Here is an 18,213-nt window from a genome sequence, read left to right as displayed (position 1 = left end):
CAATTATATATAATTAATTTTGTAATTAGCTTATTAAATTAAAACTGTAACTTACTTAGCTAAATAAATTGTGTGGTTTAGTCCCTGAGCTCATTATGTGCCTCTGTAACCCTCTTCACTACAGCTCACATGATGGGTATGAGGTGAATAATAAATGAACTATATCCTCCCGCACAACCATTAAAAAAAAGGAAGCAAGGAAACTCAAGGATTAGATAGGATTATCTCTTTAGGATTTATTACGTTGCAGGTGTAAGGCGCATATTGGCCTTAACCAGCAGTCTCAAATTAGACAGTGAATAAGTTCGACGGAGAGCAAGTGGCGCAAGATTGCAGTTTGAACAGTGACTGCACTGTACGTGGGTAATTGCAGACGAAACAAATTTCGCGTTTTGACATCACGGATAGTTACCTCGGCCAGTTGCATTATTGCGTCGGCATTTCTTTCAGTTAATATATGTATTTATCACTTACATAAAATTGTATAATATAGAGTATAAATAAGAAGAGGCAGTTGTCAAGTAAACTTTATCTTGTACTAGAGAGATGTGTCAGTCTCACCCCACATTGCTCCTCTGTGCTCAAGTGATCCTTGGCCACTGCCAACTTTCTCTCAAACATTGAGTATAACTTACAGACTCATTCTTAAACCATCCACAAGACAGCTTTAATTATAATTATATAAAGTATATGCAATTATTCAGGCTAGGCTGTTGTTATACCAGAGGAAGATAGATATAGTTGGGTCATGTTGTGATGCATGGCAGGCGCTGGGGGTAGCCTTGGTAGGATGCCTGAGGGGCTCAGTAGCTCTTTCTCCCCTCGCCAGGCTCTCACTCCTTCACATATACGGCACTTACATCACCTTACAGCGAATCACAGAACCTTTTAATTAAGTAGCTGGAGACGACACCACTACAGGTTAGAATTAATTCAGATAGTCTTACAAGCAAGACATTCACAGGCAAATAAAAAAAATTTATTTGCCTGTGCAGACAGAAACATGTCCTCCAAGTTATGTTTCTGCCTTACAAGTAAGACTGGTTCATGTTGATAGAGTTTTAGTAAACATTTTGGTGCTTCCATGCACTACAGTTACATTAGTACAGTGAATAGTTACAATTTCATTTATATGGAAAACATATTATAAATTTTTACATCGAGTGCGTTTTTTGTTGCGGTTGCGCACCTGTTGAGTTCAACCAAGATTATAACTAAATGTGTTACAAATATGTAGGTTGTGACGTGGCAGTGTCACGTACTCATCCTATTTTGTTTTAATTTTGCCCTGGAGGGCAAGTTCAATTATTATCTTGTGAGCGAACACATATATCATGCATCCCATACTTAACTTTACTTAATGCATTCACTAAAAATTTTTACATAATTCTGCTACATACAATGAATTTAATATTACTTTTAATTTTCTGTCATGGGATGATAGAAGGTCTCATGTTGATTATTGTATCCTTAATGAAGACCTAGAACTGGTCACATCTGTGAGTATAAGACAATCAGTGATGGTGATAACCTGTTAGTCGCCTTCAATATACCTCACTCACAAGCTGCTGCCGCTGCCGCTGATGATAGCATCTTCCCTAGACCGCATCTATTCTAGACGAAGGCCACTGTTGCTGACCTGGATAAGTTTTAGTGCCTGCTTTTCCCAAAATACAGTAAATCTATCGAAATCATGCATGGATGATTCCTCTGGGCCTCGTAATATATTTAATGTTTTAAAAATAAATATTCAACACTGTGTTATATGCAGGACAGAAGCGATCAAAGCAGACTTAACAACAGCTGTCAGAGACACCCGTGGCGCAGCGGTTATAGCGCAGACAGTCCGTATGTCTCAGGTTTAATTACTGCGGCCGGGTCCGTATGTTTCAAGTTTAATTACTGCGGCAGGACACAAATGTTTGGGAAATGTTTCCTTTTATTTGCTCACCTAGCATTTACGCGTACCTGGTAGTTAGACAGCTGTTGTCAAACAAGCCAGATGTCAGCCAGTGGGGGGGGGGGGGGGGCCTCGAAAAACCTGACGGCTTCCTGTCCCCGACGATCAGACACCAACCATCTTGCACCTACTGTTAGATATCTCACACTGTAACTCCATTAATGACTGAGAAAATTGTAAAGCTAAACAAATGGGAGTTATGATAGTTCCTTTAGGTTCCTTTAGTATCTGCCTTGACAACCTTCAACGCTGGACGCCGTAAATTTATATTTATATGTATTACTGGCGTTCTCTAGCATGGTACATCACTCCTTTGTACTTCTTCCCATTCCATTCAACTGTATAGGTCTCCGATGGGCCACCATTTGAATTATTGTATCTAAGCATGGAGACCTCATCTTCAGAAGGACTTGTATCTGATTTGGAGAAAGTTCAACACAGCGACAAAAATCATCCCAGAACAAAGTCGACTCTCATGCCAATTTAGTTGAAGTTGAGGACCACAGTTTTAACAACACTGCAAACTAGACATGACAGGGCTGATATCGAAATTTAAAATACTGAACAAATTGGAGGATATTAATCCAGACCACTTTAAAAAATCAGATTAACTCATACAAAGAGGAAAGGCTTCAAACTTTACAAGCCACAATGTATAACAGAATTCAGATGGAACCCATGGTACCGCCTGCCCGCCGAAGTCATAACTGCCGAAACATTGTTTTAATTCAAGATCCAGCTGAATAACATTAGTAGGACAAATGGGGGACCTTTGACAAGCCACCGGCGTCCTGTCCTCGTCGAGGCCACTATTAAGATGGTAGCTCTCAGGTAAATTTAGGCAAATATTTGGAACCAGTTCTAATATTTTCCAAATATCTATAATATGTAAATTCTCTAGCCTATGTTTCAGGGTGAACAATTTGAGGGGATTTAAGTATTCCCAATATTTCAATGTTTTATTTAATGAATTCCGGAAGTAAAGGTACCCAGCATATTCTCCAAGTTTGAATGAGACAGTTAAAATGCGACAACATTATACCTCAGACAATGTTATTGTCTTAATTGTAAAGACAATTGTTGTGTTGCTTGTTTAGGTTATGTATAACATATACAAATCTTTTTTACGTGTGTGTATACAGGTGTATGTGAGCGTCGGGACAAGGTCACCATGATGAGTCAGCGAACACTGATGATCCTGGCCCTGGCGGCTCTCCTCCTCCACCAGTCTGTAAGTACAAGCTCAAATATACTGAGAAGCTAATGTCTTGTAAAAGTATTCAACTTTGGTGTAAGGTATTTCTCATGAAGCTAAAGAGGCCCTTGCTTCTTTTAGGGCAGGCTTACGAACCCTGATGGTACCAGTGGTTGGGGTCTGTTCCTTCACGCCGTCCTCATAGCATAACTTTCAGTGTTCTCATAGCCTAGCTCGTAGTCTGTCGTCATATCCCAGCTCTTAGTCTATCGTCAATTCCCAGCTCTTAGTCTGTCGTCATATCTCAGCTCTTAAGTATATTTTTATATCCCAGCTCTTAATCAGTCATCCTTACCCATCTCATTTTCCTCATATATCGTTCCATTGCTATAACAAAAAGTCATGCTGGCTTAGCGCTTTCTCCCCATAAGTCTCAAAAACGTTTGGCATATTTTAAAAATATGAGACTACGTCCTCCTATTCTGCTCTTCTCACTCTATATTACTTACAAATGTATTCCTGTCCAACTTACGGTATCTGTGCATGGGACTCAACCACGGCCAACTACCTAAAACTCATCATCACCCAGCAAAAATAAACTATTAGAACTATAAAAATTTTGCCTTCAGATAATTCACAGCCCTAGTTCATATGCCTATACATGCTAAACATTCACTCACGCAACACTAGTATCTTGTGCGTTTTACGCTTATAAAGCCTTATTCCTCAATACTAAAAGGAATCACCCCATATATTTCACACGACTTCATGAAAATCGTATGGTGGTGTCTATTAATGCTAATATTTCTTAAAGCATTTAATAGATCTACCCCGACCAGTCTGTGTCCGGCCCGTACCCCCATACGTACCCGTATGAGGCTAGTCCAAAGCTAGCCTCTTTCCAGAGGCCTACAACTTTGGATAGACAGACATTGATTGATTGATGAAGATTAAGCCACCCAAGAGGTGGAACGGGCATGAATAACCTGTAAAAAGACAGACAGGCTGACAATCTCCTTTTACGGGCTCACCATAGCCCGTGCTACATGGACACTTCGTTCTGAGTAGCTAAATCTGAAACAACAACAACAGACAATCTCCCATATAGAGGTTTAAGGTGGGGTGGGGTGCACTGTCACTAGGAATCAAATAACCTGCAACCCCCCCCCCCCACATAAATACATAAATATCTCCATACTTAACTTCCCCGTCAACCAGTTGGCTCCTACCTCTGGTACACTAAGCAGTCAACCTGGCAGTCCTGTATTAGTTAATTGCAGGCAAAGTATGATAGAATTGGTTGAAATTTTTGGCATGATCAGCGAAAACATTGTTCAATATCTTGCTGGCTAAATTTTTCACATACCATCTTAAGCTGCAACTTTAAATTATCATTCAGCTATCATGTTAGGCTATAAACTTTGACCTGTCAATTACAGAAACAGTCTGACTAGAAATCCAAGAGTTTGTTTATTAAGAAGTAACACATTAGTAATGAGGCTTTTTGTCATCTTATGAATTAAGTCATGGAAAGTAGTCGCATTAATTTAATTAACACAATTTTAAATAAATGTCACTAACATATTTTGAAAAAGACTTGCACTATATATCACTAAGTAACTAAGGCATTCCATAAATATTGGTAATGTTAATAGACGCAAAATTAGTGATAAATATAAAATGTTTCTTTTTTTAGACAATTTGAAAATATATTAAACATCTGCACATTAAAATATTAAATTGAAGTGGAGAAATGTAAATGTAATAATGATTAATGTGCCGGATATCAAACCTCGCAAATAAATAGTCATTTTTATTGGATAATGGAGACGTTTATATCAATTAACAATATTTATTAACAAGTATATTTAATATATATATAATACTGTATAATAAGATTAATGTATATAGCACATGTCCATGTACAGCAATGGTAAAAACGAGCAATTACACTTTTCATGTTAAGGCAGATATTATTTATAATGTTGATGGATGATAATAATTATCTTTTCATCAGTGCATGACTATCCATAGGAAATATTCTGTACAATTAATACAAGCAATAGCATATAGGCACTTGCAAACCACCAACAATGACAAATGGTCTAGATGTTAATGAGGAACGATTTAATATAATTGTTTTTTTTGAAGGTTATGATAATCAAGTGAGTCTGAAGAAGGCTCTGGTAGTAACGGGAGATGCTGCTGTTGCAGTAAGTCCCCTGAAGACCATGATGTAAATGTTCCTTATTCCTTATTGACGGAGACAAATTCCGGCTGGTGTAGAAATCATGAATGTTTTACCACAGCTGTCGCTCTCTTTATGTCTTGTGTGACAACTTTATGGCTTACTTATCTAGGCGGGTCTTGAGAGGAACATGTAAGGGACCTGAAGCCGGGTATCCTGATGTAGCCTTTGCCGAAAGTTTCTTCATCAGTGGCCTCATTGAGGGCGAAAGCCAGAAGCTTTTCGGTGGCCAGCGGATGCCAGCCACCAAAGGTACACATGGGGTTGTTGAAGGCGTCCCAGTAGTGGCACTTTTCTGTCTGTCTGAGTGACGGAACGAACTCCACCACACTCACCGTCTCACAGTGGGCCAGCATCAGCACTATACCTGTCATAAACACATCAGTTACATTATCTCTGGGTAAACCAAGAAACCTTGGTTCCCACATTTATAGTTATGCATTACAAGTCTTCTAAAATATATATTTATTGAACACATGTTAAAATACAAAATGTTTTACCGACAACATCTAGATATTAACAAATGTGAGCTTGGTAAACTGCTGGAACATGAGTAGTGTTGTGTATATACATAAGCTTGTGTGTGTGTGTGTGTGTATGTAACTATATGCATTTCAACAGCTTCTGGGCCCGGCCTTTCGCTCACCTATTGCTTTTATCATACCTGCAGTCGAAACTGTGTGGAGCTAGCCTCGACTGCCTTCCCTTTTAGCTCAGTCCATTTATTCTTAAAGTTAGCTTTCAGAAATATTTTGTTTATATTTCAGTGGCTCAAACAAATTTCGATTTTGCAACCATGCCCTCTTGTTCAACATATGTTCATGCTAAACATTTAACCTTTGTCCATTTTGTCTTCAAGAGCCTTAAATGTTGTGATCATTCTCCTTTTATCTATCTCTTTGTCCAGCATGGTGAGGTCTGGTTCTCTCCGCCTTCTCTGGTAGATAAGCTCTAAGCTCAAAGTAAGTAATTATCAAAAGAAGGTACCAAATTGGGGAGACTATGCAGCACCATCAGTGTCGTTGGATATTCAAAAAGTGTTAAATATGACTGAGGATGCCAATATCTACCTAAGCTTAAACACCATCCTTTATTGTCTTTATCTTATAAAGTATCTTCGGAGTTTCACATTGTCTCCTTGTAAAGTATCAATTAATTTATTTTGTTGCCCCTCAGGTAAATATATATATATATATACATATAATTAAGGTGAGCGACATGGAAGTGCGTTCAGGTGATTGATTGATTGGTTGCTTGCAGGTGAGCGGTACGGCGGTGTGTTCAGGGGAGTGTCAGCGGATGGACTCCACAGGCCGCTGCCGGACCCTGTTCTCCTGCGGTGCCACCGAGGTCCCCAGGGCCATTTCCTCAGTGATAATGATTCCCTGCAGACAGCGATGTTACACCCTAGTCCGCGGCCGCTGTCGCCTCAAGTTCTCATGCTTACTCGGCTAATTTGCACTTCATGGCGACTATGGATATTTAACTGAATGAATGTTTATTTGGGAATTATTTAGACTAATTAATCCATATATAAATATTAATGTTACCAGATGAAACCTTCCCTCCATTTCTTTTGGGGCATATTTTCTGATTAATGTTACTGGAAGTGTTGGTTGCTGAGGATTGAGATACGAATTAGATACATTCTCTTGTGTAAATTACGTTTATGAAACCCTTTTTTTAAGTGCAAATCCTGTTCTGAAACTCTTCCTGGACAGATGTAATAGAACACATGTCCACCACACCAGACATAAATATCTCTTTGATATCCCCAGAGTCAAACTTAATCTATGTAAACACTCTATGCAAATTAAGGGACCTAGTCTATGGAACTCACTCCCTAATGATTTGAAAAGCTGTCCAACTTTTGCCTTATTCAAAAATAAAACCAAAAAGTACCTAATTTCATCTTCATAGTTTTCTACCAAGTGCTTTATCTTCACACTGTATCTAGTGCTACTCAATCCCCCAATATTTGTACCTAAGCCATATTACTTTACCATTGTAATCTTAGATATCATCTGATATCATGGTTGTTGTAGTGAGTGCATATTCTACTGCAATGATCCTCATATTGTGCTTCAGTGAACCAATGTATAACCCTGAAATGTTATCCTCATGTACCTAGTAATCCTTGTTTCTTTATTGTGTATTGTTAGTATTGTGTATTATTCTAATCTGCTTTTGTCAAAATTTGTCCAATGTACCTGTAAATTTTTTTTTGTCAATTTTACTGTAATTATTCTACTTAAAATTACCTGTACCTGTAAAGAAGAGCTGTAAAGTACCTGTAAACATTTTTTATCAAGTTCACTGTTAATTTATCTAAAATTTAGTTAACCCCCAATGTACCTTCTTGGTACATTGGGGGTTATTTATATTTATTTATATATAAATAAATAAATAAATAAATAAGGTAAGAAACTGAGAATGAAAGGACTAAAAATTACAAAGAAATGTGTAAGCTAACATTACTTAATTATGTAACATTCTGATTAAGACACGAGTTATATAGAAATATATACATATATATGTATCGATATTAATTATCTGATTTAAAGTTGCACTGAGCACATGATAATTGCAATTATATAGCTAATTTATATTAAAGTAATATAAATATAGGCCTATTTTGTTATTTAGAAAATTCAGGACCATACCTTCCAAAATGTTTTGTCTGGCCCATATTTTGTAGGCTGAAACGGAAATTATCCAATTTTGAGAAACTGTTTAATGACTAATGTAAAGGTAAATGACTTAAGAGCGTTGGTGTTATGCTAGACAACAGTGGTGATTTAAGATAGCAGCCTAGCATGATAATTCATGGTAGCAACTCTGCACGATGATTTAAGACAGTATATTAGCATGATGGTTGAAGGATGTAACCTAGTGCTGTCACAGCACTAGCTAGGCTACATCCTTAAACTAACACGCTATACTGCTAACACCTCCAACCATCATGATTGGGTGCTAGTCTAATACTTATAACGATCATGCTAGGCTACTGCTTTCAAAATCACGTTAGGTAACTAACTCCTCCAACCATCATTCAGGCCTTCATCCCTCATTTTTGGCTACTATTTTTTTTTGTCAAGCACAGAAAGTCTTGACTGTAGGAATCCAAGAGTTTGTTTATTAAGAAGTAACACATTAGTAATGAGGCTGTTTTGTCATCTTATGAATAAAGTCATGGATAGAAATCGTATTAACACAATTTTAAATGTTATTAATATATTATGCATAATAAGACCTCCGCTATATATCACTAAATAACTAAGGTATTCCAACAAATATTGGTAATATTAATAGATGCAACATTTGTGATAAACATTATTTTTTTTGTTTAGATAATTTGGAAATATATTAAATATCACATTGAAATGGAGAAAGCTAATTGTAAGAGTATGATCACTCGTACAATTGAACGCTGATTCACACTGCGGGGAATGTGTGAATACATACATGTATGTGTGACACTTAGAGAAGTGAGGGTTAGGACCGTAGGCATTCTCTAAACAAAACAAAAAAACGGGTGCTGAGGGAGGCCGGGTGGAAGCACTCACCGAGGTATGCCGGGAGAAGACACTCACCAAGGAAGGCCGGATGGAAGCACTCATAGAGGTGAAGACACTCACCAAGGTAAGCTGGGTGGAAGCACTCACCGAGGAAGCCCGAGGAGGGCGGGTTGGGGAGGACATGGGTGTTGGTGTGGCGCTGGATGACGTCCCACACCCGCCAGAGGGAGGCCGGGTGTAGCAGGTGCATATCTTCCTGCGGCAGCATGAGCCTTCGACGGAAGTACACTGGGAAGAAGTCGAAATCCGGAGCCGTGTACCACTGCCGGAAGTTAAGTACACTCAATTTACACTGATACCATAAATAAGGAAATAAGACAAATATAGATAGAATAATGTTTAAAATGGATGCAGGTATTGTTTAGAATCGACCAATATAAGGTGGCTACAAATTATTTTTACCCGAAGACCACCACTTACCTAGTAGCCTCAACGGGGACAGGAGGGGGATGTGGGGGAGTGAGACAAGGGGTGTGTGTGGGGGGGAGTGAGACAAGGGTGTGTGTACGGTGTGTTAGGAGTAGGATAACTCCCTCACCTCCTCCAGAGAAGCATTATAATTGCTTGGGTCCCAGACCAGTAGCGCCGTGCCAGAGTACAGCGGGGAACCCCAGAAGTCAAACATGGGCTTGGTCACCACCTGAGAGTTGACGATTCTCAAGGTTGTCCTCGACCCTACGTCGTGCTGGAAGCCCTCAGTTGGAGCGTGGTTGAAGCGAATGACGGCGTCGTGAGAGTCTGGCCAACAGCGGCCAATAATAACACTCATTAGTAACAACTATTTTTTACTTAAAGGCACCGTTTAAATACGAAAAATACAGTCCACGATTATAGATATATAATTAAATTATTATTATGATTAGGCATATATGGAGATCAGACATTTCTTATCTTTCTCACACACACACACATTATATATATATATATATATATATATATATATATATATATATATATATATATATATATATATATATATATATATATATATATATATATATATATATATATAGGCCACTAGAGTTTATGACCCTCAGATAAATTCATGTACATTTAGTGCACTGAACAGTCGTCCCAGTTCCAGTACATAGCTCCAAGCCTGAATTCAACAATACCTACTTACCTATATTCATAGGTCTCACAGGCGCCTGTCGCTTGAGGCCAAGTGCATAAGCAAGACGTGTCCACTGCTGTGCTGACACTCCCTCTGACACGCCACATTGTGCGAAGATGGTAGTGGCTTTGCAAGAATATTCAAATATCAATCTTGTGTAATCTCACCAACCCATTGTACTTTCTTATGAATAAATTATGACTATTATTAACTAATCAGTATCTGTGTTAGACTGACCTATAAAGTTGCCCAGCTGGGCTCCCTTGATGGCGCCGGCGTTGGTGACGACGGCGCACGTGTTGAAATAGCGGCCCTCCAGCAGCCCCGTGCTGGGGAAGTGCTTGGCCACCCCCTGCGAGGTGAAGGGCTCGTCCCCATCCCGCAGGGACCTGAAGGAGGCGCCGCGGAAGGCACACAGCATCTGCTCCTTGGATGGGTTTCCCCGGATTCTGGGCCCCTTGTAGTTAACGCCATACTTGTTCTTATGCTGTTTATGTATTTTATGCATATTAATGCAGGTGTTAATATATGTTTATTACGTTATATTTAGAGAGCCGGTCATACAATACATTGAGAGTGGATGTGGCATACATTATTTTTAGTGGCTGTGTCATACAATACACTGAGTTAGTTATTAGCATATATTATGTTGAGTGTCTCTCATATATTATATTGACATCTGTTGAGTCATACATTATATTGTGTATATATATATATATATATATATATATATATATATATATATATATATATATATATATATATATATATATATATATATATGTCGTACCTAGTAGCCAGAACGCACTTCTCAGCCTAATATGCAAGGCCCGATTTGCCTAATAAGCCAAGTTTCCCTGAATTAATATATTTTTTCTAATTTTTTTCTTATGAAATGATAATGTACCCATTTCATTATGTTTGAGGTCAATTTTTTTTTATTGGAGTTAAAATTAACGTAGATATATGACCGAACCTAACCAACCCTACCTAACCTAACCTAACCTATCTTTATAGGTTAGGTTAGGTAGCGGAAAAAGTTAGGTTAGGTTAGGTAGGTTAGGTAGTCGAAAAAACATTATTTCATGAAAACTTGGCTTATTAGGCAAATTGGGCCTTGCATAGTAGGCTGAGAAGAGCGTTCTGGCTACTAGGTACGACATTATATATATATATATATATATATATATATATATATATATATATATATATATATATATATATATATATATATATATATATATATATATAATCCACTTTCATCTGCACATACACTCTCTACAACACACTCTCTTCCGCACACACACTCTGTACACACACATACTCTCTACGCCGCATACACTCTCTACCATATATACACCATCTTCTACACATACACTCTCTACCATACATACACTCTACCACACATACACTCTTTACTACTCATACACCTTCTACCACACATACACTCTACCACACATACACACTTTACCAAACATACACTCTCTACCCACACATACACTGTCTAACACGCATGCACTGCTAAACACATGCTCTCTTGCTACACAAATGAACTCTGTTACCCCTAAGCTTTATTACACACATGTGCTCTGTAACACACACACGCACTCTGTTACACACAAGCTCCCTTGTTACATACATGTACTGTGTAACACATACAACGTGTAACACACGTGCAAAATACTACACATATATGCACTCTGTTACATACATCTGTGCTCTCTCACCTTGATGAGAATATTCCCCTCCCGCATCTGTTCTTTACGTAGTCGGACCATGACATCCATTTTATGCCTATCAATGGCCTTCAGGAGCTGCTCCCTGGTCATGGGCGTGGTGGTGGTGATGTTGGGGGCGTGGGTGGGCGAGCGTGGGGGCGAGGGCGGCGGCGGTGGCGGCGGTCCCGCCTCCTGGCGCCGGGAGTAGAATCTCGGTTTCCCAGCTCGGACCTCGATTTCTCGTACTTCTACATTGGGAAAGAGAGAGAGAGTAGATGCAAGAGGAAGTTACCTACCCCATCTACATCTACCCCAGTAAAATACTTGACCTATTATACATATTTTAAACTCCAGCTCCGGAGTTTACCTCGAAGTTGGTAAAAGAAGGCGCAGGGACTCAATGCCCGGAGCCGCCATCTGAGGAGCTGGAGGAACTCGACAACTTACTATAATCTTCTTTGTACCTTATATGTAACTCCTTTTTTGTTGTAACAAAGGTGAAATAAAATATAGTACTTATAATATATATATATATATATATATATATATATATATATATATATATATATATATATATATATATATATATATATATATATATATATATATATATATGTTTATTTAGGTAAGGTACATACATACAAGAAATTTTTACAAAGATTGGTTGACTTATAGGTAGAGCTAGTACATACAATGCCTAAAGCCACTATTACGCAAAGCGTTTCGGGCATGAAAAACTTAAATGACAAGCTTAATACTAATTGAGCATAAAGAGTAGAATGAAAAACAAGAAATGAAAACATAGCTGAAAAAGCAGCACAAATACAATTATGTCGACAAACAGCGCTCTTTAAAAAATATATGCGAACAAGCCTGAATGGTCCCCAGGCATATATGCAACTAAAAACTCACACCCTACCCCAGAAGGATTCGAACCCAGATAGCCAGGAGCGCTATGCACCTTGGCGTACCTAGTACCTTAACCATACGGGCATAGATATTTCATCGAATCTTTATTATCGAATCATCGAAAAATTAGTCTCCGTGGTGTAGTGGTAAGACACTCGCCTGGCGTTCCGCGAGCGCTATGTCATGGGTTCGTATCCTGGCCGGGGAGGATTTACTGGGCGCAATTCCTTAACTGTAAGCCTCTGTTTAACGCAACAGTAAAATGTGTACTTGGATGAAAAAACGATTCTTCGCGGCAGGGGATCGTATTCCAGGGACCATAGGATTAAGGACTTGCCCGAAACGCTACGCGTACTAGTGGCTGTACAAGAATGTAACAACTCTTGTATATATCTCAAAAAAAAAAAAAAAAAAAAATCACCTCACTTTGTGGGGCCACGTGAGCAACACAAATGCGCATTTGTGTTGTTCACGTGGCTCCTTTCCCCCTTCGTCCCTTCTCTCGTCCTCCTAGACAATTTATTAAGAAGCGCTGAAACAACTCCATAGGTCTCGCAGAAAATGTATTGTTACGAAGCACTGAAATCACTGCGAGAAACATACCAAATATTTCACACTGGACGCCATGAAAATCTCACCGGGGGGGGGGGGGTCTATAAATATTAATAATAAAGTATTTAACTTAGGCCGATCCCAATAAGACTGTGGCTGTCCCGTATCCCTGATCATTTCCCCTGCATGTTCAGAACTCCAACCTTGGACAGATAGACAATCAGACAGACATTCTGGCACCCCTCCCCCCAAAAATAGTGAAAATCTCGGATAAAGTGGGACTCACTGTTATGTAGAGCCGTGGCGGAGGTGTAGTTGGTGACGAGGGGCTGGAAAGTATTGGCGTCGACGTAGCGCCAATACTGCACCCACAGCAGGTAGAGGTAGGCGCTCATCCCCAGGAACACCAGGTTGACGAACACCCACACGCCCAGGCTCACCACCCGCATCCTCGTCCACACTACAGTAGTACTGAAGACCTGCAGAATATGCCACGCGGTCACGCCAATATCAGGTGTGTGTGACGTTACAATAGTGACGTCGAGGCATTTTAAAACAACTGTTTATCGGTTATTGTCGTAAGCTTGTCGACGAGTCTTATATCATGTAAAAGGGCAGAAATTTTCACTTTTAATAATCTGGAATCAAATTAGTTGTAGTTTAAAAAGTAGAGATGAATATACGTCAAGTAATTGCACATCAATTGTCAATTTCAAATTCAAGTAAGTTTATTGAGGTACAAATACACACAAAGGGATGAGGTAGCTCAAGCTATTCTCACCCCGTCATTGTCAAGTGTTCATGTGAATGAAGTTCTTATCACATTCAAAGGCGCATATTATTCTTCAAGTATTATACATCCACACAAAGACAGACAAATTATCTTGACTCTAAAACTGTTGCTGTGAGTTTTCCTAGACACCTCCCAAACCATGTCACCTGATGGATCCCTACAACACTACTGAGTGGTGACGACCTTCCCAATAATAATGTAGTAGTTACAACAATAACCCGTCCCAATAACTATGTAGTAGTTACAACATATCCTTCAATGTAATTATTTGTTTTTCTCCTTCCACTAAAACATGTACACATTTCCCAAACTTACATATTATTGTGCAATGTTTTAATTAAGACCTTAGGCCAGGAACGTTTTAGTTTATTCAACGTCATTTTACGGATCGGAATACGATCCGCCAAACATATATCATTCTTGCTGGGGGCAGGAGTGCAACCTGTCAGCTTACTGAACGCACTACGATTTTTACGCAATCGACTCCGACGTAAAAATTGCGGCGGTTTAGCGAAATTAAAAATACTGCAATATTGACGCTTCCTACGACTAATGAGTATCGACTTTGATAGGGGCTGGTTGTTGTTGTTGTTTTAGATTCAGCTACTCGGAACTAAAAGTTCCAAGTAGCACGGGCTATGGTGAGCCCGTTGTGGGCTTACCTGGCACAGGAGCTGAGCTGTTGGGGCTGGTGGGTAGCCTAGGTTTTAACGTGTTTGGTCTGTAGTACAGTCGCGTTCGTTCTCGACTCCCAATCGTGAATTCCGGGTTCGAATCCTGGGTAGGACAGAAATGGTTTGGCACGTTTTCTATCACCCCAAAGCCTCTCTCTGTTCACCTAGCAGTAAATAGGTACCCAGGACTTAGTAATTTGTTGTGGGGTTGCATCCTGTGGAGGGTCAGTAGATCGCCCTTGGGGGTGGGGGACGTCTATATAAGTCTAACGTGTATATACACACAGACTGCCTGTCCCCGAAAAGAATAATTAAACCATTGCATTTTTTTACGGCGTGGAAATTGAGAGAACGAGTTGAAGAGCGGAGGAGCATCGCCCACCCAGACATTAATGCTCGCCAGAGGTAAACATAGGCTGTTCTAATACATTATAATAATAATAATAATAATAATATTGCGTTTTAGTTGGGGGCCGAGTTTTGGTTTTGCTACCCAGTGTTCTCTGTGTGGGGCGGGGCTGGTGCTTGTCACTCTGAGGGCCTCCCTGGGGCTCCCCATTCATCTACCCGTTTGCGTTGCCTTGTCGCAAGGCATAATAGTTTCCAGTGATTGGCGCCACTCGTTTCGCGATTAGGCTTGGCGTTTCTACGTTTCCGAGCTTAACGATTAACCGATCACGGGTACGCCGGGGCGCTTCCGATCCCACGATCTTCGTCGCCCCTAAATCAACAATAATAATAATAATAATAATAATAATAATAATAATAATAATAATAATTGATTTGTAAGAAGGCACAATGGGTTAGTGAGAGTACATAGAATTGGTATTTTTACATTTATGCAAAGCCACTAATGCGCATAACGTTTCGGGCAGGTCCTTAACCTAACATACCAGAAAAGATAAACGGGTACATTGTAGCAAGGTTTTTATATCAACAGATAACTACAATATATGATGACAGAGGTGATTACACTGGTAAGGATCCAGTCTTAAGTACTAATATTGGGGAAGTGGGTAGTACAAGATACAGTGTGAGTTTGAAGCACAAGGTAGGAAATTATGAGGATGAAATTAGGTAATGTTTTATTTTGATAGACTAAATTATTAAACCTTCACTATAGGTACATTAAACCCACACAGTGTATATTAAACTTTAACATTAGAACAAGGTAGTAGTGGGGGCCGGATTCTTCAAATGAAAAAAAAAACAGGCAGGTTTAAAAGCGGGCCAACTTAATTGTTTCTATTTAAATATAAACTTAGATTTTTATAATTATTGGTTAAATAGATAAAAACTTTACCCAGTCTGGTTGGGTTTTAAGAAAAGATCCTTCAGGTTTTTTTTATTAAACCCTGCATGATTAGATACGTTAACACCTGTCCTCGTCAACACCTGCATCACTTCCCCAATCAACACATACATTACTTCCCATTTAACATCACTTTCCCGTCAACATATGCATTACTTTCCAGTTACATCTGTATCACTTCCTCGTCGACACCTGTATAATTTCCCCATCACTTATTCCCTTCTCTTCCCCCATCAACACAGGCACTACTTCCCCGTTATTACATCCCCGTCAACACATGCATCACGTTCAACACCTGAATTATTTCCCAGTCAATACCTTCATCCCTTCCTCGTCAATACCTACATCACGTCCCTGTCAACACGTACACCATGTCCATGTCAACACCTGCATTACTTCCCCGTCAACACGTACACCATATCCATGTCAACACCTGCATCACGTACACCATATTCATGTCAACACCTGCATCACGTACAGCATATCCATGTCAACACCTGCATCACGTACACCATGTCCATGTCAACACCTGCATCACGTACACCATATCCATGTCAACACCTGCATCACGTACACCATGTCCATGTCAACACGTGCATCACGTCCCCGACAACACGTACATCATCACCTGGCTTCCCCCTTCAACACCTGGCTACAGGAACACGTGCAGCAGCTGACAACACAACACACATATGTACGTACGGCGATGCGGCTGTGAGGCGAGACAAGAGAGGCTGGTAGTATTGATCCAGAGTGACAGCTGTGGCGGGCTTCGACCACACCTCCACCTGCTCCACACTCCTGCAGTACCTATATAGCCATCATGTGAGCCCACAGCTCCATGTCACGCCTGCAGGAGCTCATAGATTACCATCATTGTGGCTCGCAGCACACACCACTCGGCCGGCTCTTCTCTGTCCGTACACTCGCTTGGGTGCAATTATTTTATGAAATCATTAAATATATATACATCTCTTTTTTGTGAAAGTCAGGTTTTGAGGTTCAAAGGCGTGATTATGCACAATTTTGTTGGTCACAATGGAGGTGCTTGCAGTGACAGTACCAGACAGAAGGTGAAGGGCGCGGCAGCTGCCTAGCTCCAGCCGGCTCGGGTCTTCCATACTACTGGCCTCCAGTCGACGACGGGCTGCTGGCGCACGGCCCGCGCCCATGCCACATGCTCTCCTCTGGGTGCTCCACATGCTCTCCTCTGGAGAAGTTGGGGATGATATATAATGGTCTAAAATTGTTGATTTCAGTGAGATCACTTACCCTACTCGCTACTCATCCATGCGTAGCGAGTAGGGTAACGACGTAAATGCTCAAGTCCTTATGATAAGAAAATAGGGGAAAACCCTCCACTTGAACTCTTGAAATACTAGATAAACCAGATTCAGGGAGAAGTCTATTTAGACAATTAAGCTTGAGTTTTTAGTAATAAACCATAAAAGTAATCCTCCGAAGATTCCATTAATCAGAAACTTGGGCATCTGAAAGAATGGGGACAGACTTTTACAATATTAGGGAAGATTACAGAAGGCAGACGTCACGAGAGACATCTCCCGTCACGCAGGGTGCAGTCGCACCCCCACAGATCTCCAATATCAGCTCTTGATACTGGTAATGGCTCAAAAGGGCCACCACTTACGGGCTATTCATGCCCGTGCCACCTTTTGGGTGCCTTAATCTTCATCAATCAAAGCAGACGTCCCTACACCGGCCATCCGTCCACTGCTCCTTATCAAAATCGCGCGAAATGAGATAGCGCACCATGAAACACGTCATGGAGTCATGGAGGGGTAGAGGATAAATACCTTAACAGGTTACATGCGGTACTGAATACCGAATGCCGGGCAACTACTGATAGGGAATTATAGGGAAAAACGAAGATATGCTTTTAGTCTTCATATCTTAAGCCACGTTATTGTGACTCATCGTCTGCATTGGGCACTGCGTTAATTGTATGTTAAAGGTTTGAATGAGGCAGGTGCTAATATCAATGACCTCCTTTACCAGAAGAATGACTGGTCCTATCATGCAGGTGCTCTATTATGAACACTGAGAATGATAAGCCACAGAAAGTTCACATTTGCTCTTTCACATGTGCTAACAGTAGAATGGTCCATCTAGAAGTGGCCCTTGACTTAAGCTGAGACTTTT

The 18,213-nt window shown here is 40.1% G+C and overlaps 1 protein-coding gene and 1 long non-coding RNA gene across 4 annotated transcripts; one reads left to right on the top strand and one right to left on the bottom strand.

Annotated features, from left to right (window-relative positions):
• The first annotated feature begins 760 nt into the window (after nucleotides 1–760).
• LOC123764991 (uncharacterized) lies at nucleotides 761–8,030 on the top strand. Its single transcript, XR_006773663.2, has 3 exons — nucleotides 761–921; nucleotides 3,103–3,191; nucleotides 6,664–8,030. It is a non-coding gene; the product is annotated as an uncharacterized lncRNA (long non-coding RNA).
• On the bottom strand, nucleotides 4,956–17,195 carry LOC138349866 (beta-galactoside alpha-2,6-sialyltransferase 1-like). Of its 3 annotated transcripts, none has more exons than XM_069333398.1 (8): nucleotides 16,756–17,195; nucleotides 13,561–13,753; nucleotides 11,823–12,061; nucleotides 10,333–10,582; nucleotides 10,105–10,221; nucleotides 9,520–9,719; nucleotides 9,069–9,243; nucleotides 4,956–5,770 (listed from the first exon to the last, which is right to left on the bottom strand). In XM_069333398.1, exons 2-8 carry the CDS (start codon nucleotides 13,721–13,723, stop codon nucleotides 5,508–5,510), a joined length of 1,407 nt encoding a protein of 468 aa, XP_069189499.1. In that variant the 5' UTR covers nucleotides 13,724–13,753; nucleotides 16,756–17,195; the 3' UTR covers nucleotides 4,956–5,507. The 3 variants fall into 3 exon arrangements, with proteins under 3 accessions (XP_069189499.1, XP_069189500.1, XP_069189501.1); XM_069333399.1 differs by lacking the exon at nucleotides 16,756–17,195 and adding an exon at nucleotides 14,056–14,280; XM_069333400.1 differs by lacking the exon at nucleotides 10,105–10,221 and having other exon boundaries at nucleotides 16,756–17,190.
• Nucleotides 17,196–18,213: the final 1,018 nt, after the last annotated feature.

This window comes from Procambarus clarkii, chromosome 29 (assembly GCF_040958095.1).
Source record: "Procambarus clarkii isolate CNS0578487 chromosome 29, FALCON_Pclarkii_2.0, whole genome shotgun sequence".
Taxonomy (NCBI): Eukaryota; Metazoa; Arthropoda; class Malacostraca; order Decapoda; family Cambaridae; genus Procambarus; species Procambarus clarkii.
This window is presented reverse-complemented; position numbering and strand designations above follow the sequence as displayed.